At 42.5% G+C, this 27,790-nt stretch overlaps 1 protein-coding gene across 4 annotated transcripts in view; it reads left to right on the top strand.

The window, feature by feature from the left end:
- The window catches only part of HOPX (HOP homeobox), a 32,183-nt gene extending 5,266 nt beyond the window's left edge, over positions 1 to 26,917 (top strand). For 2 of the 4 annotated variants that reach the window (XM_014479216.2, XM_070372457.1), the window contains exons 2-3: positions 17,987 to 18,146; positions 26,107 to 26,917. In XM_014479216.2, the coding sequence (XP_014334702.1) occupies positions 18,003 to 18,146; positions 26,107 to 26,184 (222 nt within the window). In that variant the 5' untranslated portion in view covers positions 17,987 to 18,002 and the 3' untranslated portion in view covers positions 26,185 to 26,917. The other 2 variants (XM_005899037.3, XM_014479217.2) reach the window with 2 other exon arrangements.
- The last annotated feature ends 873 nt before the right edge of the window (positions 26,918 to 27,790 follow it).

Here is a 27,790-nt window from a genome sequence, read left to right as displayed (position 1 = left end):
TGACTGAAGTGAATTAGCAGCAGCAGCAAACTGCCTATTAAAAACCAACACCTGAGGAGGGACTCCGTGCTTCCATGCAGGGGGCACAGATTCAATCACTGGTCAGGAACTAAGATCCTGAATTCCATGTGGTGCCGAACCCCTCAACAACTGAGGATCCCAAGGTGGCCCCTGGACCACACCTGTCCTGTCCACAGGCCTTGGGCCAGTGGAGAACAGGCTTGAGGCTGCAAAGGAAAGGGCCTGTCCCCACACAGTGGTTGCCTGCATCTGCCCTCTTCCTGGCCCGGCTCCCTTAGCCTCCCCTGCCTGCCAGTGACCTCGATGTGGCTTTAGGGTTCCAGTGCTGTTGATTCTGAGCACAGGCAGGGTCTGGGTCTTATGAATGCCTGACCAAGCAGGTGCAGATCAGGCTGTCCTTTTTAATGGCTGGGGAAGTCCCTTGATCTTTAGGTGATAAAGTAAACACTCCTCCACAGATCTCCAAGGTAGACAGGTCCTCACAGGGCAGACAGCCTAGCCTGGGAAGCAGAGCAGGAGTCTGGTGGTCAGGAACCTGTTATATTTTCAGCTCTACTTCAGCTATTATGGAATTTTAAGCAGGAGGGAAAAGCCTAAAACATCAGTTGTTCCAGTGGAGTACTACTAGTGCCTCCTTTCATTCTAAAAAATACCTGACCTTGAGCAATATACTATCTGGTCATCTGTGACTACAGTATATGAAGGTAGAAGAGAGTAGGATGAGTTGCCCTGTATCTTGGGTTAGTTGGAGGTTGAACTGCCTGTGAACCCAGGCCTCCCCACTCCTCATTCTGGCCTCTCTGCCAAGTCACTCACTCCCCAGTGACTCAGGTTCCCTGTGGGAAGCATTGTATCCATCCTGCCCGGCCAGAGAGCTGATTTATTTATATTGGCGCACCAAAAAGAAGTTCAAAATGAATGCTAGGGGTTCAAGGAAACTTGTGATCAACAAATCACAAGGTCAAGTTACTCTGATATTTGCTTTAGGCTCTTGTTAGCGCATGGCCATGTTTAGGACATGATAGAAGCTCTTTTGAAAGTAGAGAAGTTAAGCTTCTCAGGTGACATTAGTGGTAAAGAACCCATCTGCCAATACAGGAGACTTAAGAGACTCAGTTTCGGTCCCTGGGTCGGGAAGATCCCCTGGAGAAGGGCATGGCAACCCTCTCCAGTATTCTTGCCTGGAGAATCCCATGGACAGAGGAGCCTGGAGGGTTACAGTCCACAAGGTTGCAGAGTCGGACACAACTGAAGAGACTTAGCACGCATATTACTTTTACCCATCCTTGTATAATTTCTTGTGATTTACTTCTGGTGGTTTTGATAAAAAGTGATCAAACATAAAAATCCAGTCAGATCACTCATGAATGAACTATTCTATCTTTATATGTTAAAACAAAAACAAAGTCACATACAACGTAAGGCAGACACTGATCCACTCTAATCTCCTTGTGTAACTGGGCAGGAAACTAATGGCGCTCATTCCAGCTATTAGATCTAGATGGATCACGAAGGAAGCTTCCTGTAATTCTTAAGGCCATGACAGATCTGTTTAGACAGTCTAGTTTTTGTTGATGTATTTTCGTTTCCTTCCTGTGTGCTTGCTCCCTGAGGAAATTTACATAAACGATTTTCCCCAGTGCTTATATTCCCTCCCTCCTTTCCAGATTTCTAGTCTACTGGTCCAGGAGCGAAATATGTTTTTAAAAAATCTTTAATTCAATAATTTATGCCTGGAAGTGTCTATCACTTTATTATATGTTCTTCACGCTCTTTGTGAATAGTAGAGTAGCATCCTTTGGAGATGACTAGAACTGAGGTTTATGAAGCATGTGTGAAGAAGGAGGGAGGTCTTCTCCTGCCTTCATTAGCCTGGTACCCAGTTCAGGGTTCCACAGTTTAAAAGGAAAGAAAGTCTTTCAAACTAGCTCGAAAGAAACAAGTCTATGAGGAGTGGCAAAAGAACCCTATGCTGTTTAAATTGGGTGAGAGAGGGCTAGAGAGTCATTTGATGATGGCACTGAAAAGCATGGAGTATGTGGACCTGGAGGTCAGTGACCAGCTATTCACCTTGCCCTTTGGGGAAAAAAGCCAGCCCAGGTAGTCTGCACATGAAGAGTATGAGGTAAGCTGTAATATATTCCCTCATTATGCAGCAATTACATTGGAAAGAATTATACAGGCAAGCTCTGAAAGATGGGGCAATCCAACAATATTTTCGTCTTCAAAGTCTTTTTTTTTTTTTGTCTTTAGGCTCATGTGGAATTAACATATTCCTTAACTCATAGTACACACAAGACTCTTCTTAGGTTTTATATCTCATTCTATTTCTTTTGCTCTCCCAGTCTCCCTCTTTCTTGCTCTCTCTTTTAACTCAACACCACATTTTTATGGTCTACCTGTGTTGCCAATTATATTTCTAATATTTCCAATGCATTATTTCTAACTCCATTTTAATAGTCTGCTACTTGATCCATTGGTTTATCTAATCCTATAGTGTTAGACAGTTCTGCCGACAATTCTCACAAATGTTGCTATAATGAATACCCTCACAGGTATAGTCAACCACCGTTTAGATCTGGTTGGTGGAAGACAGGGGATTGGAGTGGAGTGGGCTAGATGGCCTGTGTTTTCTCTAAGCAATATGGAATATTGAGTCACCCATACAAAATGGAGATGCCTGATATTGTAACTTCTAGTCTAGTATTTCATGGAGAAGGAAATGGCAACCCATTCCAGTATTCTTGCCTGGAGACTCCTGTGGATGGAGGAGCCTGGTGGGCTGCTGTCCATGGGGTCACACAGAGTCGGACACGACTGAAGTGACTTGGCATGCATGCATGCATTGGAAAAGGAAATGGCAACCGACTCCAGTATTCTTGCCTGGAGAATCCCAGGGACGGAGGAGCCTGGTGGGCTGCCATCTATGGGGTTGCACAGAGTTGGACACGACTACAGCGACTTAGCAGCAGCAGTAGTCTAGTATTTCAAACATTTAGAAGCTTCACTAAGTTTCTTTTATAAGACTTTAAAAACTGATTGAAATAATTTTCTAGAACTTAAAGAGCGTGATCTTCAGCAATCACTCCTTCTCAAAATGTTATTTTCTTAAACTTGAGTTGGCAGTTTTAGAAGCATTTCATTTCTTTGTATTGCTGACTGATTACTGGACAAAGCAAATGAAATATTTTAAGAAATCTTATTAGGAATAAAGCAGAGTGAAGTTTTTATGGTGTTTTGCTATATTAATGATCGCAAAAGCTGGTGTTATCAGTTGCCCAACATTGTATCCTGAACCACTGAAAGCTGGATTAGAACCTTAACAATGGTATCTTATATCTATACCATGTTTATAATTTATAGTGATATTCATAAACTTAATCTGTCTCACTGAATCCTACAACAACCCTGTGAGACAGGTGGAGTAGGATTATAGCTTCAATTATAGATGAAGAAATGGAGGTTCAAAACAATTAAGTGAGTTGTCCAAAGTCACTTGGAGACTTAAGTGCTACTGTTGGAAAGAGCATGCAGGTCTTCTGATGCTCCATCCAGGCTCTTTCTGCAAAATTATATCTGATGCTCAGAGAAAAGATCTACTGTAGGTTCAGAGCTAGCTTTCTGGTATATCTGTCCTTTCCAATTATTTTGTGATGTTAATGGTTAGGCTAGAGCTGCACGCCCTCTGTTTATCCCATTAGCTGAACACCTGTTCATAAAAACCACTCAATGGGGGAAAAATAAGGCCCATATAACTGAGTATCATGGCAACAAGCAGCATGCATGGTTGGACTTTGGCATAATTTGGAGCTCTACAAAGAAACCAGGTGTGTGTCATTTTATCCATTACTTAAAGTACAGTCATAAAATAAGAATGGTAGTTGGACCATAAAAAATAATAATTGATTCAAGTGTATTTGTGCAAAGAGATAATTCCATTCTATCAAAGAACCTTTCCAGCAAATGCACAAACAACCTGAAGAAGTTACGCCTGCTTGCACTGGGCAGGTTTCAACAGCCTGTGAGCCAGCAGCCTGAACATCTACTGATCATGCCTGTGTAGTCCCGTGAAGGTGCCCAACTGCTGTTCCTTACTAGGTAATTAGGACTCAGGCAAAAATACTATATAACCCAGCATACATTTTGAAAATTAATAAATCATGATGACATGTCTCCAGAATTACAAATGAACAGCCCTCTTCAGAGTCAGGCACAGGAGTGAGAATATTTTCAGAAAGAAACTAATTTTTTTAACATTCTAAAGTGACAGAATGACCACAGAGAAATATGACAGTTCTACTTTATTCTGAATTATCTATGCATGGTTTAGAGGGACCAAATTTTTAAAATACCAGACTGATTTCCATCATCAGAATTTAAAGTTTATTTTTATTTGGCTGTGCTAGGTCTTATGAGGGATCATAGTTGCAGCATGGGGAATCTAGTTCTCTGACCAGGGATGGAACCCAGACCCCTTGCATTGGGAGGGCAGAGTCTTAACCACTGGACCATCAGGGAAGTCCCAACTTTCAAGTTTTTGAGCATCCTTCCTTTTCTATGCAACAAACACATGCACCTCAATACTGACTTAATATAATTAATGTTCTAGATAAAACATAATTAGGAAGCTTAATGGGTGACACAAAAACTAATATTAAAAATATACTCTAAAACATAAAAAGAATGTTAATCTGCCCTTTTGACTTACTTGTGCCATTTTTCTTCTCCACAAACTTCAGAAAGTTGATCTTTTGTTACTTGATTCTAAGTTTAGTAGTGCAAATTTGTCTTTATGTTTAATGGTTTTCTTTAGAAATACCATAACAGAAGTCTAATTTCTTCGTGTGTTAGAGCATCAGACATTTTTCAAACAGAAGGCTTGATGATTCAGTTTTCTTCACAAGTCTCATGCCTCCTGTTTTATCTAGTTTGAAAAGGCTTGGCTGTGTATCATGGAAATCTCTAGTACAAGCCATTTTCGTTTTATTTATGTTTGATCATAGGACCAATCTCTGTTTGATATGTAATAGGTATTCACACTTACTAAGCTCTAGTACAACTCTGCTAACAATACCCAAAGCAGGCCGAAGCCCAAGCATTATTCACCCTGTGAGATAAATTCTATTCTGTGTATTCAAACTGAAATAAAAATGAAAGTTAGGAAATTTGAAGCTATAGTGTATCCTCTTACCTTTTAACCATAGAGCTGCAACAGTATGCTTTCTTGAGAGCAAAAAGCAGCCTCCTATTCAATACTTTGGGTAGGTATATGTGGTCTGTCCTCAAGATCCTAATAAGGCCTGAATCTTGCTAATACATAACAGTAGCTCAGATTCCTAAATTCAAAGGAGAATTTTTACTATCCTACACCAAAGTGAGAAATTTAACGTTTTACATGTAATGAGGGGACCGGACGTCTAGATTTGCCTGGACATTTTTCATATAGGCCTGTTGTTCTGGTGTAATTATTCAAGTATCCCTTTTACACTTAAATGTCACCACTCAAGTGATGACAAATTGTATGGCCATGTTAATTTAACAGATAGACTGAATATTAAAAAAGCACTGTGGCTCAAAATGTTTCTTGGGTCCCTCAGTTGTCCTTTGAAGTAGAAACTAGGTACAAAGTGCTGCGTAGATCATGGACACACCCTAGGGGGACACTGTACTCCCCTTTCTCAGGTCCATGACATCATTAAGCTGCTGATGAAGAATAACATGAAAATTCAAAACCCAGGCCATTCTCATCATCAGAATTTAAAAAGAGAAACAATCTCAGAGGTCATCTGACCCAATAACTTGACTTTTTCTGGCTGAAGAAATAATCATAACACTCTTGGAAATGTGTATGTTATTTTACAGCTTTCTAAGTTGTTTCATGAGCATAATATTCAGTAATTTCACTGGATCACAACCAGAGTAAATAGGCAGGAAGGGAAGTTTTTATTCACATTTTACAGAGAAGAGAACTAGATTTCAAATAAGTTAAAAAAACAAAAAACAAAACCCAAACCGAAAAAACCAAACCTCAGCCAAGATAATGTAACTATTAAGTAGAGGTGTTAAAGTTGAAATCAGCTCTGACTTCTAGCTCAGTGATCTTTCCATTATTCCATACCAGTTTAGTATTTTCACTCATTAATGAGGATTTATTTAACATGTATCCCCTACATATAATTCATCTGTTAAAAAAACACAAACATTCCCTCTTTGGAGAAAACTTTATTTCTGCTTCTCTTTCCCTTCCTATCTACAAACAGCTCTGGTCAGCAACTGAACTGTTCTTGCCTAGCAGCACACTTAGGGACTGGCTAAAAGGATGAGGAGGAGAGGACCATGCAAAGTAACCTCTGGCTTTTTATTTACCATTCACATCGTTAATCGTATCTCAGATGACCTGCTTTTCACATCAATCCTTCTCAACATTCCCCGTTTCTTCTTCCTCTTTCCCCTTCCTTAGTTCCTCTAGGACACACAGACAAAATGCAGCTCTAATTACTATGCCTTCATCAAGACAAAGATAAGCTGTGATTTTTGAAAATAAAGTTCAATCAATATGCGTTTGATCATAAGCCTTCACTACACACCCAACAAAGTGTCAGGGACTATTCTGCATACTTCACAGGCATCAAAGTTGTGCCATCAGCCTATAATATTCTCAAAACTTTCCCTGCCAAACCCCTTTCATATCTGCACCAAAACCTCATCTCTCTCAAGTCAAATTTTAATCAACACTCCTTTTTCTTAAGCATTGCTTTCAAAATAAAGAAATGATTTCTTATTAAATTTCACTAGGATAATTTATCAGGATTATTTTCTATTCTTTTCCAGTTATGAATTATATAGCATTTCAGTTACATTCCCTTTTGTGGGTTAGCCTGGGATTCTATTTACTATAATTATAATACTATAGTTTACAGTATTATTTCTAGAGAAAAATTTCTGAATTCATAACAATAATAGTAGAAATAAACCTTTGAAAAGCAACCTGCTTACAAAATGGAGATCTCCTCTAAGAAGATTATGGAAATGGGATTGCCCTCTTTCATTTACCCATTTATTTCTAAGGAGGTAGACTGAGTGCTCCACTTGTTTCGCAAAAGGAGTATAAGGTTTTATTATTGATTTTCACTGTTTTCCTATGTTTCCACATACAAATCTTTGGATTAGAACATGAGTTGGGCTATCAATGAAAAGAACTCAGTGTTCAGGCAAAGAATTTTATGTCCAAAGTTAATTAATGATTAATTCACTGCTGGAAGTCATTCACTTCCAACAGTTTTTCATAATATCTTGCTATTTTCTGTAAATGGCTATAGAAGGTCTGGACCGCTGAAGGATTTGTTCCAACAATAGTCTTAGGAAGTTCCTTAATTAAGTCAACAAAACTGTGTACATGTAGGGGTTAAAATAGCAGCAATACTCACTAAGAGCCAGCTGATCTGGTTGGAGCCAACCCATCTGACCCATTCTATCAGATGCTGTAACTCTTTCTCGTTTGTGTACTATATTATTCATATAATGTCATCTTTCAAGTACATCTGTACCAATTAAAGAAGAGCATGTGTGGGGAAAAAAAAAATGCTAGCCTGACTGATGGTGCTGCTAGTATTAACTAAAATCACAACTAATCCATTTAGCTGGGTCAGAGTCATGTCTGGTCACCAGGGTTGAGAAATGTGTCACAGGGAAGAAGCTCTGCTCTCAGACCAGCCCCACCCCACGGAAGCTGGAGCAGACAGGGGACACAGCCTCACTCCTGTCCTAGGAGCACCACTCAGCTTGACTGCCCCCCTTCCCGCAACCACCTATCAGGGTGCTTCTATCTACCTAGCTACTTGGTACACAGAGGTAAGGCAGTGTAATGGTTAAAAACATGGATGCAGAAATTACACTTTCTGGGTTTTAATGCCTGCTCTGCCACTCACTTCATTTGTGACTTGGAGAAGGTTATACACATCTCCTTGGGGAAAGTGTATAATTTCCATCATTTTACACATATATTAAGTGGAGACAATAAGAGTGTCTATCACATAGTGTTATTGTTCTTCTAACACTTAAACGAGTCAATATGTCTAAGACATTTAGGACTGTGCCTGACACATAATAATTACTCAATATATATGTTGTTGTGAGGTTTCTGTATCTGATTCAAAAATAGGAATCAGCTCTGTGTTGTTTGGGGCAGTGAGAACCAAAGGGCATTATTAGGAGGCTAGAATGTTATTTTTTCCAGTGTTATGTTTTGGTTTTGAACATGGCAGGTCCTGATTGTTGAAAACACAGAGCACTGTCTTCCTAACTTTTGTCCTAAATCAAGTCAGGCCAGATGCCATTGGCTACATTCAGTTCAAAAGACACACGGTGAGCACCTATTAAGTGGTAGACACACCTAACGAGTGCTGGAGAAATGGAAATCTGTAAGAGATGACATAAACACCAAGGAAAGCCTATAATTTGTTGGGGAAGACAAGCCCATGAACAAATTATTTCAAAACGACTTCAATTTGGTCATTATTCTCATAGGCCAAGACAGCCTCAAAAACTCTCCTCACCAATTCATAGAATAATTGTTCCTGCTTATTAACTTCCTCACTACTCACCTTCTGTCCTAGTAATGCTTTCTCATTAGTAGATGAAAGTATGTTAGGGAGTGGTGGTGAGGAATGAGCAAAGAAACTAACATTTTATGGAAAATATCAACTGCTAAGTTCAAATCAATATACAACATGTAGAACTGCTCATGAGAAAACCTGCCACCCTCATCTGGTTAGTACTGAGAAGTTCCATCTAGGAATATCTCTTAAGATGGAGCAATATATACAGCATTTGATTTTTTTTTTTTTTTCTCTCAAAAAAAGGTTCTTATTTCAACCATTGTGCATTACCATTCCAGAAAGATAAAAAAGGGATTGAAACTCAGAAAGAGTGAAACTTACAATTCTTACCAGTTTGCTACCCAGAAGATGCCCTACTGAACTATGGTTTTTAAAAAACAATAGTACAAGGACTGGGGCTTCCTAGGTAGTGCTAGTGGTGCAGAACCCTCCTGCCAATGCAGGAGACATAAGAGACATGGGTTCTATCCTTAGGTCAGGGAAGATCCCCTGGAGGAGGGGATGACAACCCACTCCAGTATTCTTGCCCGGGAAATCCCATGGACAGAGGAACCTGGCGGGCTACAGCCCATAGGGTGGCAAAGAGTCAGACACGACTGGAATGACTTAGTATGAACACATGCATAAGGATTTCCCTGGTGGTTCAGGTCGTAGGACTCTGCACCCCAAAGCAGAGGGCCTGGGTTCCATCCCTAGTCAGGGAACTAGATCCCATATGCTGCAACTAAAATCCCACATGCCACAAGGAAGACCTGGCACTGCCAAATAAGTTAGTTACCTAAAAAAAGTAGTATTTTCCATAAGCAAACACTTTACAGTTTAGAAACACTTTCCTTACAACAATATCATATGAACTTTACAACAGAGCAGTGAACTAGACCCAGGTGTGTATTATTATACCCCTTCTTTCCACGAAAGAAATGGAGGCTCAGCAAAGTGATATTTCAAACGATTAGTGCTCAAGAGTTCTAATTATTTGACCTTTTCATTACATTGGCTCAAGTTTCAGTTTGCTTTTAATTCTGCTGGGTTTCCTGAAATAGAGGAGCTTCTAAGGCAAGAGGAAAGCAAGTCTAAAGAGGAGGACCTGGAATGTACTAAGCCGGATTAGCAAATACACAGGACACATATAAAAGTGGGCATAGGATATACAGAACTTAAAGCAAGGCAGCATTTCATATTTTTAAGTCGTGGCTTAACTCCTAAGAGATACGCAACCCCAGAGCAGGGCTGAAACGCTGAAAACTAAATCTGATGATACCTTCGCCTAACAAAACTTTGAGAAATGAGAGGTGCTTGGGGTGGTAGCATTGCTGGTGACCAGTGGAATGAATGAATTCAAGCCCTAAGCCTTCCTGCCCCGTGGAGTCAAGAGCAGCATGTTTTGGGAGAATAAAGCGTGCTTGTCATTGTGAGCAGGCAGGTGGTTCCGTGAGTGCCCATAGCTGTTACACTGGATCAGAAGTTAAGAGTTCAGATCATACCAGACAAACTTGAATGCTTCCCCAAAAGGTACTTCAAAGTGTGGAGTCAGAACAAAACCTGAAAGGGGGTGATTTCATTCTCTCTGTTGCCTTGGTGTCAAGTAGATACTAGGGCTTTCCCAGGAGAGGTGAGGAATTCTACAAGAGGGTTGGGCTGTGGCAGCCACTAGGGAATGAGGCTGGAGAGACCAGTCAGTCAGAAATGGCCTGCCTGCCCCAGTTCCAGCTCTTCACTAAAGGGAAAGACCATGACCAAAACTGGAGCTCAAAGATCCAAGCAGATGATTTAATCATATCTTAGAATTTCTATGACATCAAAAGAGTGTAAGGAGACTGCATTTTGGAAGTAGGCGTCAATCTTGCTTATGACATCAAGAGCTGATGTTACAGCTGTGGCCAGAATAAAAAGGGGAATTCTGAGTCTTCCTCTGATGCTGTAGATAAGTTAGTTAACCTTTCTTGACCACAAAGCAGGACCAATTCCATTCTATTTCTAAGAGAGGATTGTGAGCAAAACTGAAAGAACTAAGAGTAACCCACTTTTAAACTGGAAGGCAGTGCCCCCATGGCCATGGTATTGCAGTTCAAAGACTGAGCACATTAGTTGATCTCACATGTTTATATCTTATTTTAAGCCCACAACCAAATAATCTCTTTTATTCTTCCTGCCTATCCCTACATCCTTTCTTCTTCCTTATTCAGTTGTTTTAAGTCCATCTCTGTCGTTTTGATCTGGAGACTTTGATATTTGCTTAAAGGGTGAGGGAACAATAAATTGATACAGCTAACACATTTTTTAAGTGCAGAGCGAAGTCCTGACTCCCAGAAGCTCTGTAGAAGGGAAGATAGAAACATTTTTAGCATTATACAGACAAAAGGCCTGCTGTAATTAGTTTTCCATCCATCTTTCGCATTGTTCTTGGTCACCAGTGGAAATAACGAGCTAGCCTGAAGACAGTCTAAACTCTCCAAAAATACCTCAAATCTCCTTCTGGGCTCCAGCAGGAAACACTCTTTTTATACACTAAATAGTAAATGTATGGAAAATTTTAGCACAAGAAGTTAAGCAGGATGGAGACATAAACAGCTTCAAGAAGGTTTAGATATTATTCATGGACACACACACACAAAAATCTAACCATTTTGGAAAAAAATTAAAAAGTTTGCCAATACAAGTGTTGATGAGAATGTCGAGCAAGGAAATGCTACCTACTGCTGGAAGAAGTACAGTTTTTCTTTTTTTCATTTTCAGTTTTTTAAAACTAATCTTTATTGGAGTATTGTTGCTTTACAATGTTGTTAGTTTCTACTGTACAGCAAAGTGAGTCAGCTATACATAAATATCCCCCTCTTTTTTTTGGATTTTCTTCCCATTTAGGTCACCAGAGAGCATTGAGTTCCCTGTGCTATATTAGTCCCCTGTTCTCATTCTTTATCTATTTTATATATAGTATCAATAGTGTATGTATGAGGAGTATAGTATAGTTTTGTTCAACAATTTTGGAAAAGAAGTTGGTATAATGTTGTAAAGCTACTAGTCACATACCTTATGACCAGTTCCACTCCTAGAGAAGTCTTCCTAAAAGTGCTTCAGAGGACATATACAAAAATGTTCAGAGACACAGTGTTCATAATAATAGCAAAACACTGGAGACAACCCAAATATCCACCAACAGGAAAAGACATAAATACATTGTAATGTGTTCACTAAATGGAAACAACTGAATATGAATGAACTTCTCTACACGCTGAGATATGAATGGATCTTGAAAACATATTGATGGACAAAGCAATCTACAGAAGAATTATATATAGTGTGATATCGTTTTTATAGATCTCAAAAACATAAAGACTTTTAAAAAGCTCTTTTAGGGATGCATACACATGTGATACGGAGAAGGCAATGGCACCCCACTCCAGTACTCTTGCCTGGAAAATCCCATGAACAGAGGAGCCTGGTGGGCTGCAGTCCATGGGGTCGCTAAGAGTCGGACACGACTGAGCGACTTCACTTTCACTTTTCACTTTCATGCATTGGAGAGGGAAATGGCAACCCACTCCAGTATTCTTGCCTGGAGAATTCCAGGGACAGAAGAGCCTAGTGGGCTGCTGTCTATGGGGTCGCACAGAGTTGGACACAATTGAAGCGACTTAGCAGCAACACACATGTGATAGAACTAATTTTTCCACAATATTGTAAAGTAATTAGCCTCAAATTAAAATAAGTAAATTAATTTTTAAAATTAAAAATAAATAAAAATAAAAGACTAATTTTAAAGAAAAATGCTAAATCTTCTAATTTCAAGGTAATAAATATTAAAAAGAGAAAAATATAAAAAAGAAAAAATTTAGGTCATCTGTATTCCCACAGTCTAGATATAAACACTGTTAACATTTTGTTGTATTTTCCTCTGCTTTTTTTTAACAAGTAAAATTGTAATCAATATAGCATTAAAAAGTCTTTTCGTATTTAGATTTGGAACCTTGTTTATCTGAAGACAGCAATGATGCTAAGTGTGTAGGAAAGGTGTATTTATAATCTAATGTTCAGTTTTAAGTTGTATTCTGTAAATTGTCTATATAAATAATAACTTAAACTTTAGCATTTGCTGCATTGGAAAATTCAAAAATTTATAGAATCGTTTGTCAAGGTTGGCAAATCTCTTCCACTGTAATCTTTGGTTTCTAAATCATTTATGGAACTTTGTATGGTAATAAGGTAGAAGGATTTTACCTTATGATGGTCTGCTTTCTTAAATTCTAATCTTGGAGCTCCCTGGTGTCGCAGTGGTTAAGAATCTGCCTGCCAATGCAGGGGACGCAGGTTGGATCCCTGGTCTGGGAAGATCCCACATGCTGTGGAGCAACTAAGCCCATGCGCCACAACTGCTGAGTCCGAGCTCTAGAGCCTGTGCTCTGGAACAAGTGAAACCACCGCAACGAGAAGCCCGTGCTCCGCAGCAAAGACTAGCTCATGTTCACCACAGCTAGAGAAAGCCCGTGCAAAGCAAAGAAGACCCAGCACAGCCAAAAATAAATTAAAAAAAAAATTCTAATCTCAACACAAGAATGTGTTTTTCTGTGAGGGAGGGGATATATGTATAAGCTTAGTCATGCAGCAGAAAGTTAACACAACATTGTAGAGCAATTGTACTCCAATTTAAAAAAAGAAAAAACTTCAAAGAAAATAGAATTTCTTTTTAAGATTTATTTTATTTTTTGGCAGTGGCGGGTTTTTTGCCACTGCATGAAGGCTTTCTCTAGTCGAGGTGAGCAGGGGCCACTCTTCATTGTGTGCTCTGACTTCTCATTTCGGTGGCTTGTCTTTTCTTCACAATGGCTTGTCTTTTCATCACGATGGCTTGTCCTGCTGCATGGCCTCAGTAGTTGTGGCACACTGGCTTAGGTGCTCCTTGGCACGTGGGATCTCAGATTCTTAACCACTGAATCACCAGGGAAGCCCAAGAATATGTTCTATTTGAAAAAGATTTTTAAAGGGTTTTATATTATTTCTGAATTTTTCAAAGCATAGTGAAATTTCTCTTAATAATTCATAATATTAAAGACATTTTCCACATTCCTGACCATATATACAAAAGGTAAATAGTGTAATGTCTAAATTTCTTCTCCAATGTATATTTTTAGAAGTTTATTCCTTTAAAACTACCTCAACCTACTGTCTGCTCAAATGTTGAGATGATATACAGCAGCAGAGTTAGAAGATACTTTAAAGCATCTTTACAGTATAAGAAATAAGAGGTCTTAAATGTTTATAGTTGATTTTAACAATTAAGTTGTAAAATCTTGTGAGAGCCGAAATATTTTTTGTGTCTCTGCCATGCTGGCTTCCTACAGTGTGGTTTTGGTTCAGGAGGTCTGTAGTGGTCCTGGACATTTCTACAGGTGATTGTAAGCCCCAGCAGGCATGAGAACTACTATTCTAAGCTTAAAGACATTAACCACCAGGTTCATATTTGAAGAACAAACAAAAACAAGAAAAGTCCTTTCCTTTAACATAGCCTTGTGTTAGCCTGAGGAAGCAGATCAATATTCTACTCCTATGTGTCAATTTCTGAGAGATATTGACAGCCTGGGTGATCCCCCCTGGCACTCCATCCAGAGTGGCTCAGTAAGTGATAAGGGAGAAAACTCTGCTTCCAAAGACCCACCACTATCCTTGGAGAAATGGTGGCATGTTATTTTTTTCACTTAAGAAAATACAGAATGGTTCAAGAGCACGTTGCTTCCAGAAAGTTTACAGTGAACATAACGGAGACACAAGCTAAAGTAAATTGGGGGATGACCCTAAAGAATGATCCATCTGCTTTCTTTGTTTTGTCAGTTCACCATGGGATGGTTTATGAGGAGTATCTGCCACTGATCACTTTTTTTTTTAATGTATTTATTTTACTGTACTGGGTCTTAGTTGGGGCTTATGGGATCTAGTTCCCCGACCAGGAATTGAACCTAGGGCCCCTGCATCGGGAGCGAGGATTCTCAGCCACTTGGACCACCAGAAAAGTCCAGGAAGTCCCATGCCACTGATAACCTTTTTCTCTTAGTTTGATATTTTCGGCATTACAGAGAGATCAGAATGGCTGGGAAGGGGAGAAGAAGATGGTAAATGTGAGCCCAGAGAGATTTCTGCAGGTCCCAGCTAGTAGCACTCTCCATGAGCTGGTTCATATAGGTGGATACTTTCAAATAAATAAATAAATAAATGACTATAGGATTAAGGGACAAAGGTAAAGCTGTAAGATTGGCACAAATGTCTATCCAGGCATTGAAATTTACAAAAGAGCCAGCAGCTTTCATTTAACCTCTTGCAAAGGTTTATGCATTGTCTTCTTGCAACCACAAAAGAAAACACAACCACAGGACTCTTTGAATGTTTCATAAGATATTAATAACCACAGCAATGATCAACGTGTGCTCAGAGTAAAGATTAAGAAGCTTTAAAATATTTTTAGTTCCTTTCATCTGACATTGTTTAGACTACCTTCAGAGATATTTTTCAACAGTTTCCTTACTGGAAAGAGTTGAGAAGTTTTATAAGGCCAAGGTTACTAGGGTGATGTGATTTATAAATTTCCTTTGAAAGAAAGAGAGGGAAAGAAGAAATGGAGGAGCAGCAGCAAACACATGTTAACCAAAGACAACTGAAACGACAGAGACTGAGCTTTGTGGGGAAATAAGAGGTAGATATCTCAACTGTGGTTAGATCTTCTATCCTCATTTCTAGAAATCAAGTTTGTTTGGTGTACCTAAGAGAAGTAGGTACTTTCTAATGGTCCTCCCATAGCAACCAACCAAGTCCAATGCCCTTAGTCAAATAACTCAAGGAGAACTTTAAAGCCAAGTGGACCTATCCATAAAACTTCATATAAAGTCCTATAACAGGGAGCCACAAAAATATAAGAGAAAATGCACCTGATTAAGAATGTGTCACCTTTGAGTTGTGTAATAATGGTTAAGAAACAAAAAGAGGGAAAGAAGTACACGAGGAATAGTCCTTGAATCTGAGTTCAGTTTAGAAATTTGTGCGTTTGATGAACACTTCTGAAAGACTGGGGATTCTACAAAGAAGCAGCAAAAATTTTCCTGGAAGAGCCACCGTAACTGTGTCACTGGAAATAGTTGGACTCTTTTTAGGGCAAGGAATAAAACCAGAGGCAGGAGTTTCCTCTCGCCTGTGTTTTCTTTTTTTTTCCAGGCAAAATGAGCAGTGGTGGGTGGTTCCAGTGGGCAGGTTTGGCAGGTTGGTATCCTATGAGGTCAGTCAATGCCCATTCAAAATATAAACAAGCCCCTGCTTGATTTTTTCTGCCAAACTAAAGACAGGATGGCCTGTTGAGAAGGATCTAGAAGAGCACAGTACTGAAAGAGAAGCCAAGGCTTTTCCATTCTATGATGCTGGGCATCAAGGTTCTTTCCAGCTTTGAAGTTCTGTGTCAAAGAAAGAGGGGGACAGGCACCAACAGGAGAAGAGGCATTTACGACCTGGCTTAACCTCATCCTGCCTCACCACTGGGACAGGCATCACTGGGACAGATTTTAAAGTTAGGGAGCACAGAACTGCCTAAAAACACCAAGATTTCACTATAAGCTAACAACTGGTTTGACCCCAGGATCTCTCACAGTAGAATGATTTCTTGTCTCACCTCTTCAAGTGACCAAGAGGAGAAGGAAAAACATTTAGGGAGCCCAGGATGCAGGTCACAATAGAAAAGTTTATCACAGCCTCGGGGACATTATGCAGGCAGGTCAGTGGATTGTGGCTCATCCCCAGGTACAAACTACATCAAAATCCACTCGGGATTGTGCTGGCTGATTTTGCAATTGTTTGTTAAAACAACAAACCAAGGTGTTTCCCACACATGTGCTTGTCTTTTACTGTCAGAGATGGCAAGTCCTGACCTGTCTGTCCCAAGTCCTCAGCCAAGAACTTGAACACTCTAACTTCCTACATCTCAATACATCTTAAACTGGGGGAAGGGGAAGGGTGCACATCTGCCATTTTTTGGCCCCATTTCAGAGGCTACTTAGGTATGAGATATGCAGCAGGAAGTCATGTTGCCTCAAATCTGCTAGAACAATCCATACATGCATGCTAAGTTGCTGCAGTCGTGTCCGACTTTGTGACCGCATGGACTGCAGCCTACCAGGCTCCTCTGTCCATGGGATTCTCCAGGCAAGAATACTTGAGTGGGTTGCCATGCCCTCCTCCAGGGGATCTTCCCTGACCCAGGGATTGAACCGGCATCTCTTATGTCTCCTGCATTGGCAGGTGGTTCTTCACCATTAACGTCACCTGAGAAGCCCCTGCTAGAGCACTATTTGGCTCTAAAGTAAGGAAATATAAAAGACCTTGAAGCTGGTCAAACACCCGTTCTCTTGACTTTGCAGTTATTTTTAATACAATCACAGGGGATGTCTGATTAAAAAGATAGTTGCTGTAGATCCTCCTCAGCTGGATTTGGGCTCTGTCTTGGAAATCCTTATCTAGAGAGGCTCATAGTGAAGTGGACTCTACTGCACCCTGCGGGAATCATGTCCAGGCCACGCTGGGCCATGAAGAGCCGGTTGACAGGAAGCTTCCTACTCACAGCTTTAGTTCGAAAAACCTGGGGTAGAGGGATGAAGAAGGTTGCAGATTTCAGGGTGACTCACACAAGCCCTCAGGTGGAAATTTCTCCTGCTGCTCAGTCCCTGGCCCTGGAAAGTGCAGGGGTGAAGCGCTGCAGACCTATCTCCACCTCTGTAAAAGGCAGAGATTAAAAGCGCCGCCCCCATTTCCCCAACTGTGAAAAGTAACTTCTGCCCTCTGGGTCATTTCTCTGAAGGAGGTGTGGGGTGTACCGCCCTCCCTGGAGAGGCTGCAAAGTGCTAAACCTCTTTAGAGGCAGCAGGGCTTGCAAGGGTGAGGCGTCCCGCCGTGGAACCCGGCTGCCAGCCCAGCGATCCGTCAGGACTGTCACCAGAGCAGCTCCCTCTGCCCGGAGGAAGCGTTTGAAGGCGGTTTTTCAAAAATCACCGCCGCTCTTCCTCCACTCCTTCCTTAAAGCCTCAAGGCGGGGAGGGTGCGGCCGCCTCCTCCTTGCATTGCCCTAGAGCAGGGGCCCCGGGGAAACCTGTTGTAAAAACTGGGGTCAGGAGGGAGGCCCAAGGACGTGCAGGGATCCCCTAGGCGCGCCCCCGGAAGGGCCCCGCGCAGGCTCCCGGCACAGCCTGCAGCGCGGGACACCCGCGCGCCGTGCCACCGCAGGCGGGGACAGCCCCGCGGGCTGAGGGCACCCCGGATCGCCGTTCCTCCCTGCGCTCTGCCCACGGCCTCGCTCATCACCGCCGCTTCTCCCTCTCTAGCAGCCGTGCCGGAACCATGTCGACCGAGACCGCGAGCGGCCCCACTGAGGACCAGGTGGAGATCCTGGAGTACAACTTCAACAAGGTCAACAAGCACCCGGACCCCACCACGCTGTGCCTGATCGCGGCAGAGGCAGGCCTTTCAGAGGAGGAGACCCAGGTAAGCCCCGGCGAGCGCCCCGCGCGCCCACGCTCCCGCCCCTCCGGACAGCCTAGATCTCGAGAAGGTGAGGGCCTCCCTCGCCCTCGGCTCCCGCCTGGCCTTCTTCCCCCGGATCTATCAGCGTTTCTGCCCGCACCCCGGGAGCCCAGACCTGCATCGCTTCCACCGCAGCATCCCTGCTTCTCGGCTCCACCCGCGCCGGGTCTGCCCTGCACCCCAGCCGAGTGGCTCCCGCAGAAGCTGCTTAGAAACCCCACGCCCGCCCTCCCGTCTGATTTTCCTCTCTCCCCTGCAGCCAGAGAAAGCACTCTCTCCTCCCGCCGGGCTGGGAGCCGCGTCAATGAACCCACTTTTGTCTTGCTCTCCCAGGTTTAGTTCCCCTCTGGGCTCTGAGCGAAACCTGCCGGAAAGGCGCCGTGTTCGCCCACTGAGCCCAGCGTCCACAAATCTATTCCCAGCGGGAATGTCAGAGCTGGACGGGATCGTAGTGATAAGCTATAAATTCAGTCCTCGGGGTTGGTAAACGAGGAAACAGGTTCAGAGGGAGGGAATTGTCATGACGGCACAGGTCGTTATGCATGCTCTTTACACCACATCTCGCTGCAGCTTCCGCTCAGCTGCAGAGCTAAAATTGAAGGGAGTCAGGAAGATTTGGTTCCGATTTTTAAAAATTCCACGGTTCTAAGGAGATCTAGGATCTTCTTTTTCTGGAGTTTTCTGACAAGGTAGACATCTAACATTACAACTGAAGGGAGCGAAGAAAGATGTCACTGTAAGTGCACTGATTTATTTATCTATTTTAAAAACTTCTGTATTATCCTGAAAATCGTTTAGGACAGAGAATGTAACACTGCCCAGGATTTTAGCCACTAGGAGCTGGCTTGAAGGAGTACTGGCTCTTTCAACCGACTTTTTTTTTTTTAACCCCTGCCTAAACTCTGACTTCTATTTTCCCTTTGGTCATGGAAAGACAGTTATGCCTGATAATACCACTTGGAACTCCTCTAGCATCTCTCCCATGGGAACCCAAAGCACTTCACACCACTAGTCTCAAGTCTAAAGCAGAGACTTTCTTATTCTTCCCATTTTATAGACCAGGGCATCAGACATTTTGTTCTCTCCTCACCATGAATCATAACTTAGATGAAGCTTAAGAGCCTGTAATGGGTGCTTCAGTGGATCAAGACCCCAAGATACATCTTGGATCCCAAGTCCAAAATGATTTTTACTAACTAAGCCTTTGAACGTGGTGGGCTACAGTCCATGGGGTTGCAAAGAGTCGGACACGACTGAGCGACTAACACTTTTGAAGAATTTGCCTGTAGGAGATCCTCCCATTCCTAGGTCCAACAGAAAGTCAAACATATCTTTTTAGAGAAGGAAACAGCTGTCTGGCTAACCAGAACCAGAACTTAATAGAAGGTAATTTAGTGATTTAGTGTAACCCAAGTCTAACAGCTCATGTTTCTGTGAACCACCCCCTTTTTCCCCAGGAGGCAGCCTGCTGAACTTTTGTCATTTAAAATCCCACGCTATATTTAGAAAAGAGGAGTGATCACAGAGACAGTAACTCAACTTCTTAAAAAGAAAGCTATGGATTCACTGTGGGCTCTGTGAAAGTGTTAGTCACTCAGCATGTCCAAGCTCCTCTGTCTGTGGGATTTTCCAGGCAAGAATACTGGAGTGGGTCACCATTCCCTTCTCCAGGGGATCTTTCCCACCCAGGGATTGAACCTGAGTCTCCCACATTGCAGGCAGATTCTTTATCATCTGAGTCAGATTCTCCCTTGGCAAGTTACTGTCATTCCCTTATCCAGAAAGCAGAATGATTACATTGACCTTTGTAAGAGATGATGCTTGCCACCTATTGTTCCAGGTATTCTCCAAGTATTAAATCCTTTATTTTCTACAACAATGCTGTGAAGTGGGTGCTTTTGGCCCCATTGCACAGATAAGGGAATTGATTTACAGAAAGGTTAAATAATTTGCTTAAGTCCACAGCTGGGAGGCGGCAGAGCTGGGATCTGTGGCCTAGCAGTCTGGCCCCCTGGCCTGGATGCTTAAATACCATGCTGTTTTGTCTCCACAGAAAAGAAATGGAAACAACTGGATGGGATGGGAGGAAAGGACTGAAAATTCAATTTATGTTCTCTTTCTTCCTAAAAAAAAACAAAAACAAACTATACCATAAATGACAGTCATCTCAGGCTGCATTCAGTCTTTCCTCAGGATACACCTTATATGAGAGAACTGCACTGAAATCAGGTTTGAGGCAGGAAGAAAAAGAGGGCAGCCTTCTGTAATCAAGGTCAGCCAGTTCAGACCCCTGCACAGCAGGTTCCTCCACCCTCTCAGGCAGCCCTTCTCCCATCTCACCTCTTCTCCCACCCTCAAATAGCAAATGGGCGACCCAGCTCTGAAGTGAGCCTTTGCGGGGATGAGTCAGCCTCATAGCAGGGCCCTTTGCTTCCTTTTCCTGCCACAAGGCCAACACCTTCTTCCTCCCCGACATTGCCGCAGCTTGGTTTTACCCCTTTGTCTTCCAGCACCAACCACAAGGAAGCATCTGAGACCCAAGAGCTCAGAGAGAGGCGAAATTGAGCCATTTCAGAGGAAGAGGCTTCCTAGGTGACCCTCTGTCCGCTCTTATCAGATCGGATCTCATCTTCCAACTTCCCATCCTCCCCCTAAACCCGCCATCCCCTTAACCCCCTGCCAACCGTCCCACCCCCACGGGGACTGGTGGGCGAGAACGGTCTCCCTGGAGGGACCCTGTAAATAACTGATGGAGGCCAGGGTGTGCTGGGCCTGCACATAAGCAGTGTCTGCTATCAATACTTTCTCTGTTTCTTTTATTAATGTTGCCTTTTTCCATAAGAAAAGGTCGTCAAAGCCAAGATAATATTTATTTCACATGCTTGCTCTCTTTATGCCTAATACCACCCACTTCCAGAATTGGATTCATATTCTTTTTCCTAGAACAAGGAATACTAGGAAAAGAAAAATAAGCATGCTATGCTACTGTGAGATATTAACAGTTAATGCAAGCTGATTCACACTGCTGATACTTTGGCAAAAGTAAGACTAAAAGGTTAAACTGTTCCCTGACTGGGGACTTTGACCCCTTTGTAACTGTCCCATTGTAGGACAGTGTTCTCTATGTGGAGGGACACCAACAGGAACCCAGCATGAGATGAAGGATGCTCTAATGTAAATAACTTTTTAAGGTGCATTTGCTGGGGTCCTTGTTATTCACTCATGTCTAACTCTGCGACCCCGTGTACTGCAGCACACCAGGCTTCCCTGTCCTTCACTAGGTCCTAAAGTTTGAGCAAACTCCTGCCCATCAAGTCCATGATGCTGTCCAACCATCTCATCCTCTGCTGTGCCCTTCTCCTTCTGCCTTCAATCTTTCCCAACATCAGGGTCTTTTCTAATGAGTCAGTTCTTTGCATCAGAATGCCAAAGTATTGGAGCTTCAGCTTCAGTCCCAGCATGGATTTTTTTCTCATGACAGTAATTAGATTTCCCCTATATTTAAATTAGATAAACTTTACAGAATCCCAACCCCTGTGTCTTTTATTATTTTTGAAGTCAGTGTGAGAAGGGGCTGGGAAAGCTCTCATCAGCCCCTTGGGAGGTTAGGATGATCTGCCATTTTCTATTATCACCGATTCAACCCCAGTGTAGTTGCATTGGTTCTTAGATTGGTTTCCAGAATTTTTGTCTCCTTTTAATATCCTGGGATTCTTCCCAGAACCCTGGTTTTAGTTGTTAAATGTTTCATCAGTGGAAAAAGACCTCTAAAGGTCTCCTCCTAGAAAGAATGAAATGTTAGTCACTGGAGTAAAGGACAGGAACAGTATTATTTTGCCTCAACCCCTCCACATCACAAGGTCTAATTATCATCTCTTCCCTTGGAGTAAATAAATCTCCATCAATGGGTGAGGCTAATGAGGGCATCTGTTTATAAGCAAGCAAAGGATGAATGTCTATCCCAGGGGATGACCGACCAAAACAAAGAAGAGACAGAAAAGCCAGGTGGAAAATTAGTCTCGACGTGAGTGAGATGTGATAAGATTCCGCTCTGAAGGTGAAAAAAAGCAAGCGAGGTGTTTAATAGTTTTTGTTGGAGAGCAACTGGTTTGCTAAATTATTATACATGTGTGTGATTTAAAATATATATCTTCAGAAAATAGCTGAGCTTTTCTTGAGCCTCCCCCCATCCCCCAATGCTAGGGTTCAACTTATTAAGTATTCGGATGCCAACTCACCAATTCACAAATGTGGTCATTGCTGACGTTATTTTCAGTAACTGTATATTAATATTCTGCTTCATTACTCATGTAAGAATTGGCTCTTCTGAATGAGTTCAGCTCAATCATTTTGTCCTAAACGAATCCTGAAAGAAAATGAGCCTTTCTCCCTCCAAGTTTTAATTAGTTGGTCTGTAAAACTCTGCCGTTTATTCAGCTCTAGTAACTGGAAATTCTGTTGAATCAGACCTTGTAGCCTCAAAATCCCTGCAGAGACACCTCATTAATGAAACTGGAACCAGATTCCAGAGTTAACTAAATACACACATGGATCACCGAAGCAAATATGCCCATCTTTAGCTGTAGAACATTGGCTGAAGTGTGAAGTGTGAAGTGTTAGTCGCTCAGTTGTGTCTGACTCTTTTTGAACCTGTGGACTGTAGCCCACCAAGCTTCTCTGCCCATAGAGTTTTCTAGGCAAGAGTACTGGAGTGTATAGCCATTGCCTTCTCTAGGGAATCTTCCCCACCCAGGGACTGAACCCGGGTCTCCGGCACTGCAGGCATCTGTGCCACCAGGGAAGCCCAGAGCATTGGTTAAAGCCACCAAAAACACCTGAGTTCTCTATTCTCCTTAAGGAGGGAGACCCCTAAGAGTGAAATACTGCATCCAGAAAGCAACCCCTAAGAGAAGGTTTCCCTAAGGGCAATCTGCTGCCACTGGTTTTCAATTCTTTTCTCTGCTGCCACATCCACAGTACAAAGGTATATAAGACCACAGATCTCAGTGGCTGAGTAACAGACTTCCGTGTGTAAACTCTGTTGAACAGTTAGGGCAAAGTATAGGCATGGTCCCTTGCTGTTCAGCCAGCTGAGCCTTGGTGCAGACCCTAGACCATCCTGTTTCCTCACTTCCTTCTAGCTCTCAGGCCTTGAGACACAGAAGCACTCCTTCCCCCGTGGTCCTCGCCCTTTCTTCTCATCTTGGGTGTATGCTGACTCCCTAGATCTCTGTAGAGATGAGGGCCCTGGAGCCCACCCTGTTTGCTGGGAGGCTGTGCTAAGTCAGAGACGTCTAGGTGTCACCACACAATCTCCACACCATCTCCATCAGCACATCCCAGGTCTGGTGTCCATCCCACAGCTGTGTTCTTTCTCTCTGCTTCCTTTCTGTCCCCTCATCTACTGGCCCCTAGAACAGGTACATTTTAAGTTCATTTTATTTTTTAATATTTGTTCATTTATTTGGCTGTATTGGGGCTTAGTTGCAATGCACAGACCCTCTAGTTGTGGTGCATGGGCTCAGTTGCTCCCAGGCATGTGGGATCTTAGTTCCCTGACCAGGGATCGAATCTGCATGCCATGCATTGCAAGGTGGATTCTTAACCACCGGACCACCAGGGAAGTCCTGCTGCTGCTGTTGCTGCTAAGTCGCTTCAGTCGTGTCCGACTCTGTGCGACCCCATAGACGGCAGCCCACCAGGCTCCCCCGTCCTTGGGATTCTCCAGGCAAGAGCACTGGAGTGGGTTGCCATTTCCTTCTCCAATGCATGAAAGTGAAAAGTGAAAATGAAGTCGCTCAGTCATGTCTGACTCCTAGTGACCCCATAGACGGCAGCCCACCAGGCTCCCCCGTCCATGGGATTCTCCAGGTAAGAACACTGGAGTGGGTTGCCATTTCCTTCTCCAATGCATGAAAGTGAAAAGTGAAAATGAAGTCGCTCAGTCATGTCTGACTCCTAGCGACCCCATGGACTGCAGCCCACCAGGCCCCTCCGTCCATGGGATTTTCCAGGCAAGAGTACTGGAGTGGGGTGCCATTGCCTTCTCCGAGGGAAGTCCTAGGAATAGGCAAATGTTAGAAACCCTAACCAGGACAATAGAAACTCCCTAAGCTTCCCTCTTCACTTATAGTTGAGCTGACTGGCGCTCTAACTTCCTCAAGTTCTCAGAGCCAGTTGATTAGAATAGAGCTTCCTGTTGGCAGGGCCCAGGACTACAGAGCCCCCAGTGGTCACCTACTCAAGCAGTGAGGTGGAGAAAGTGTGCCATGTTGTGTGAAAGGTTGGGAAGCACAGGAGAATAAAGCCTAGAGGTTCCGTCCCTCCCATAGAGCCTTCTACTCATCGTCTCCATGTAGATCAATGCTTGCTGCTTCTATGCCTTCACTCTTCTCTCTTCAATGTTGTTTTCTGAAAAATCCAGATCCTTTCTGGCCAACCTGCTTCATACTCCAGACTCTTCCCCAGCATGGATCTCCTCATTTCCCCTTTGCAGAATTCCCACCCCTCAGTGGTATAATAATATACAAGCATGTTGAGTCGTGTCTGACTCTTTGTGACCCCATGGACTATAGCCCCTCCAGGCTTCTCTGTCCGTGGAATTTTCCAGGCAAGAATACTGGAGTGAGTTGCCATTTCCTTCTCCAATGGTATAATCTCAATGGTGTAATTATGTTGTAATTGATCCTTTTGAACTGTGGTGTTGGAGAAGACTTTTGACAGTCTCTTGGACTACAAGGACATCAAACCAGTCAATCCTAAACAAAATCAGTCCTGAACATTCATTGGAAGGACTGATGCTGAAGCTGAAACTCCAATACTTTGGCTACCTGACAAACTGACTCATCGGAAAAGACCCTGATGCTGGGAAAGATTGAAGGTGGGAGGAGAAGGGGACAACAGAGGATAAGTTGGTCGGATAGCATCACTGACTTGATGGACATGAGTTTGAATAAGCTCCAGAAGTTGGTGATGGACAGGGAAGCCTGGCGTGCTGCAGTCCATGGGGTCAAAAAGAGACAGAAGCAATTGAGCGACTGAACTGAACTGACTGATATGTTGTAGGGCAATTTTACAACATATGAAGAATGTTTTAGCCTTCACATGGTACCATGTCTAGAACTATCCCATCTGGGGTTTTTCTAAATCCATGGTTAATTTTATGAGGTATGAATATTTGGGTTACACAAATCTAGAAGATTTTGAGTAAACTGGGAGTTCTACTCTATCTTTTCTCACTGCTCAGTGGCCCTGGAGCAGGAAGATTGGGCCAGACTACTCCATAGATTCCCCCAAAAGAATTGCCCCAAGGTTGTCCAGTGCTTGGTTTTTCATTCATTTTATTTAACAAATTTGAATGAAGCACTGTGGATGACCAAGGCCCTTGGGATCATCCCACACTGAGGAGGTAAATCAGTTATATAGATTTATCTGGGGCAACAAGGAGATGCTTTGATTTCTTTTATCATTCAACAAACATTGATTAATCTCTGTTAAGCCCTTATGCTAGGGGCTAATAACGATAAGACGGATGCAGACTCTGCTTTCATGGCTCTTATCTTTTAGAAGGAAATGTAGACTAAAAGCAAGGGAATGCACAAGTTAATGAATTCATTACAGATGTTCAAAGTTCTGTGAAGGTAACCAAGTATTAAAATAGAGACTAAGGAGATGGATAGAGAATCTACTTTAGATACAACGGTCAGGGAAGGCTTCAGTGAGAAGGTTTTATTTAAGCATAGGAAATAATATGTACAAAGGTCCTGAGACAGAAAGGTAGGTATCACAGTGAGAAGAACCAGCCCTATGGGCTCAGTTCTTACTTCCCTTTTTTACAATTGGGTCACAGAAGCTACTTTGAGAAAGGGAATGGACATTTTTCAATATGTGACAAGTAATTTTGCACATTTTCCTCCTCCAGAAATGGTTCAAGCAGCGCCTGGCCCAGTGGCGGCGATCTGAAGGCCTACCCTCTGAGTGCAGATCCGTCACAGACTGAGGAGTTGGTGGGCATTGGTGCTCCCCTTCATGAAGACCATCTGCTATTTCTCTTTTCAGCTTCATCAAGCTATTTTGGTTTTTCAGTGTAGCGTTGTTATGTCCCACTGTTAGCTGTCCTGCTATTTAACACAATATTGTATTTTTTTTTAATGTACATAACTAGAGAAGATAATAACAATTTTTCTATGTGCAAGCACATAGGAAGCTGTGTGCAGCAGCTTCTGTGTAAGGCAGAGGTGTGGCTGCAGATGGTGTGTCTGGCATTTCCTTTTGAGTCATGATGACAGATGGTGTTAAAAACCGCCTAAGTTTCCTTTTGACCATCACCTCCCAGTAACAATTTACTGTCAATATCCATTTCAGAATGGTCAAGGCTTCTGTTGAAAAGATAACATGACCAAGAGAAAGACACATTTCCTTCTAATTCCACTTCCCTAAGTCATTTTCCTTGTGTTTCATTTAATACATTGAGTGAGAATACAGAGGGACTTTGACTCATGTGGATTTCATAAAGCAGTTCCTTGGATTATAGCTGAATTAACTTGGAAAGCACTCAGGCTGGAAGACAAAAATCCCAACTGGCAAAAATCAAATAACTAAGGGGGAAAATCCACAAAAGTCTTGAATTTCCCTTGTTTAAATACATTTGTCAATTTATTTTGCTAAACAAAATGAACTGTTTTTTGTCTCTGAGATGATGTTCCAAATAAAACCTTAACATTTTGTGAAAATGCACTGAGTCCTCTGCAGATTTTTAACTGAATAATAAGCATATCAAAGGAAAGTAGAATAGCTCAGCATAAGAGCAGCCTGACAAAAGAGCTGTCATTTTCTAATCCTTGCTATTCAAAGTGTGGTCCAGAACTGGCATCATCAGCATTAGCTGCAAGCTTGTGAGAAAAGTGCAGAATCTCGACTCCAATCCAGACCTACTGAATCAGAATCTGCATTTTCAACAAGCTCTCCAGGTGATGTACATGCGCATGAAAGCTTGAGCGGCACTGATCTAAAAACTCTACAGTCGATTTGCATCCATTTTCTATTATACATAGCACATGAAACAGCTTAGCGGGGTCTATGTTTGAGTGCGTGAACAGTAACTTAATTACAATGGATCAACCAAATAGGCTTTCTATATGTTTGTTTAATTGACTGTTTTTACATAAGACATCAGCAGGTAAGGGTGACAAGAAACTGCAGTCATTTTATTTTCCTACTTTCCTATCTTTAGCATGTGGCTCATGTGTTCATGGAAACAAGATGGGTGCGTTTTAAATAAAAAAGGAAAAAACAAAGGGCAAATGCTAGGTAAGACTCTTCCCTTTAAAAGTTTCTGGAGGCCCCTACCTAGGGACTTGCACCTACATCTCATCAGCCAGAGTTGGGTCACATGGTCACTCCCAACTGCAAGGGAGTCTGGGAAGGTGAGCATATGTAATTGGGCATCATACTGCCTAAAGAAAAATTAGGGTTCTCTTGGTAAGGAAGAAGAAAGGGGAGGATGGATATTGGAAAGGCCACTAGCAGTATCTGCCAACCCAGCCCAGAACGAAGCTGGTGTGCACTTCTGAACTCTTACCTACAATGCGGGCACAGTCTTTTCA

This window comes from Bos mutus, chromosome 6, assembly GCF_027580195.1.
Source record: "Bos mutus isolate GX-2022 chromosome 6, NWIPB_WYAK_1.1, whole genome shotgun sequence".
Classification (NCBI taxonomy): Eukaryota; Metazoa; Chordata; class Mammalia; order Artiodactyla; family Bovidae; genus Bos; species Bos mutus.
Note: the sequence above shows the minus strand (reverse complement) of the source record. Positions and strands in the feature narration are given on the sequence as shown.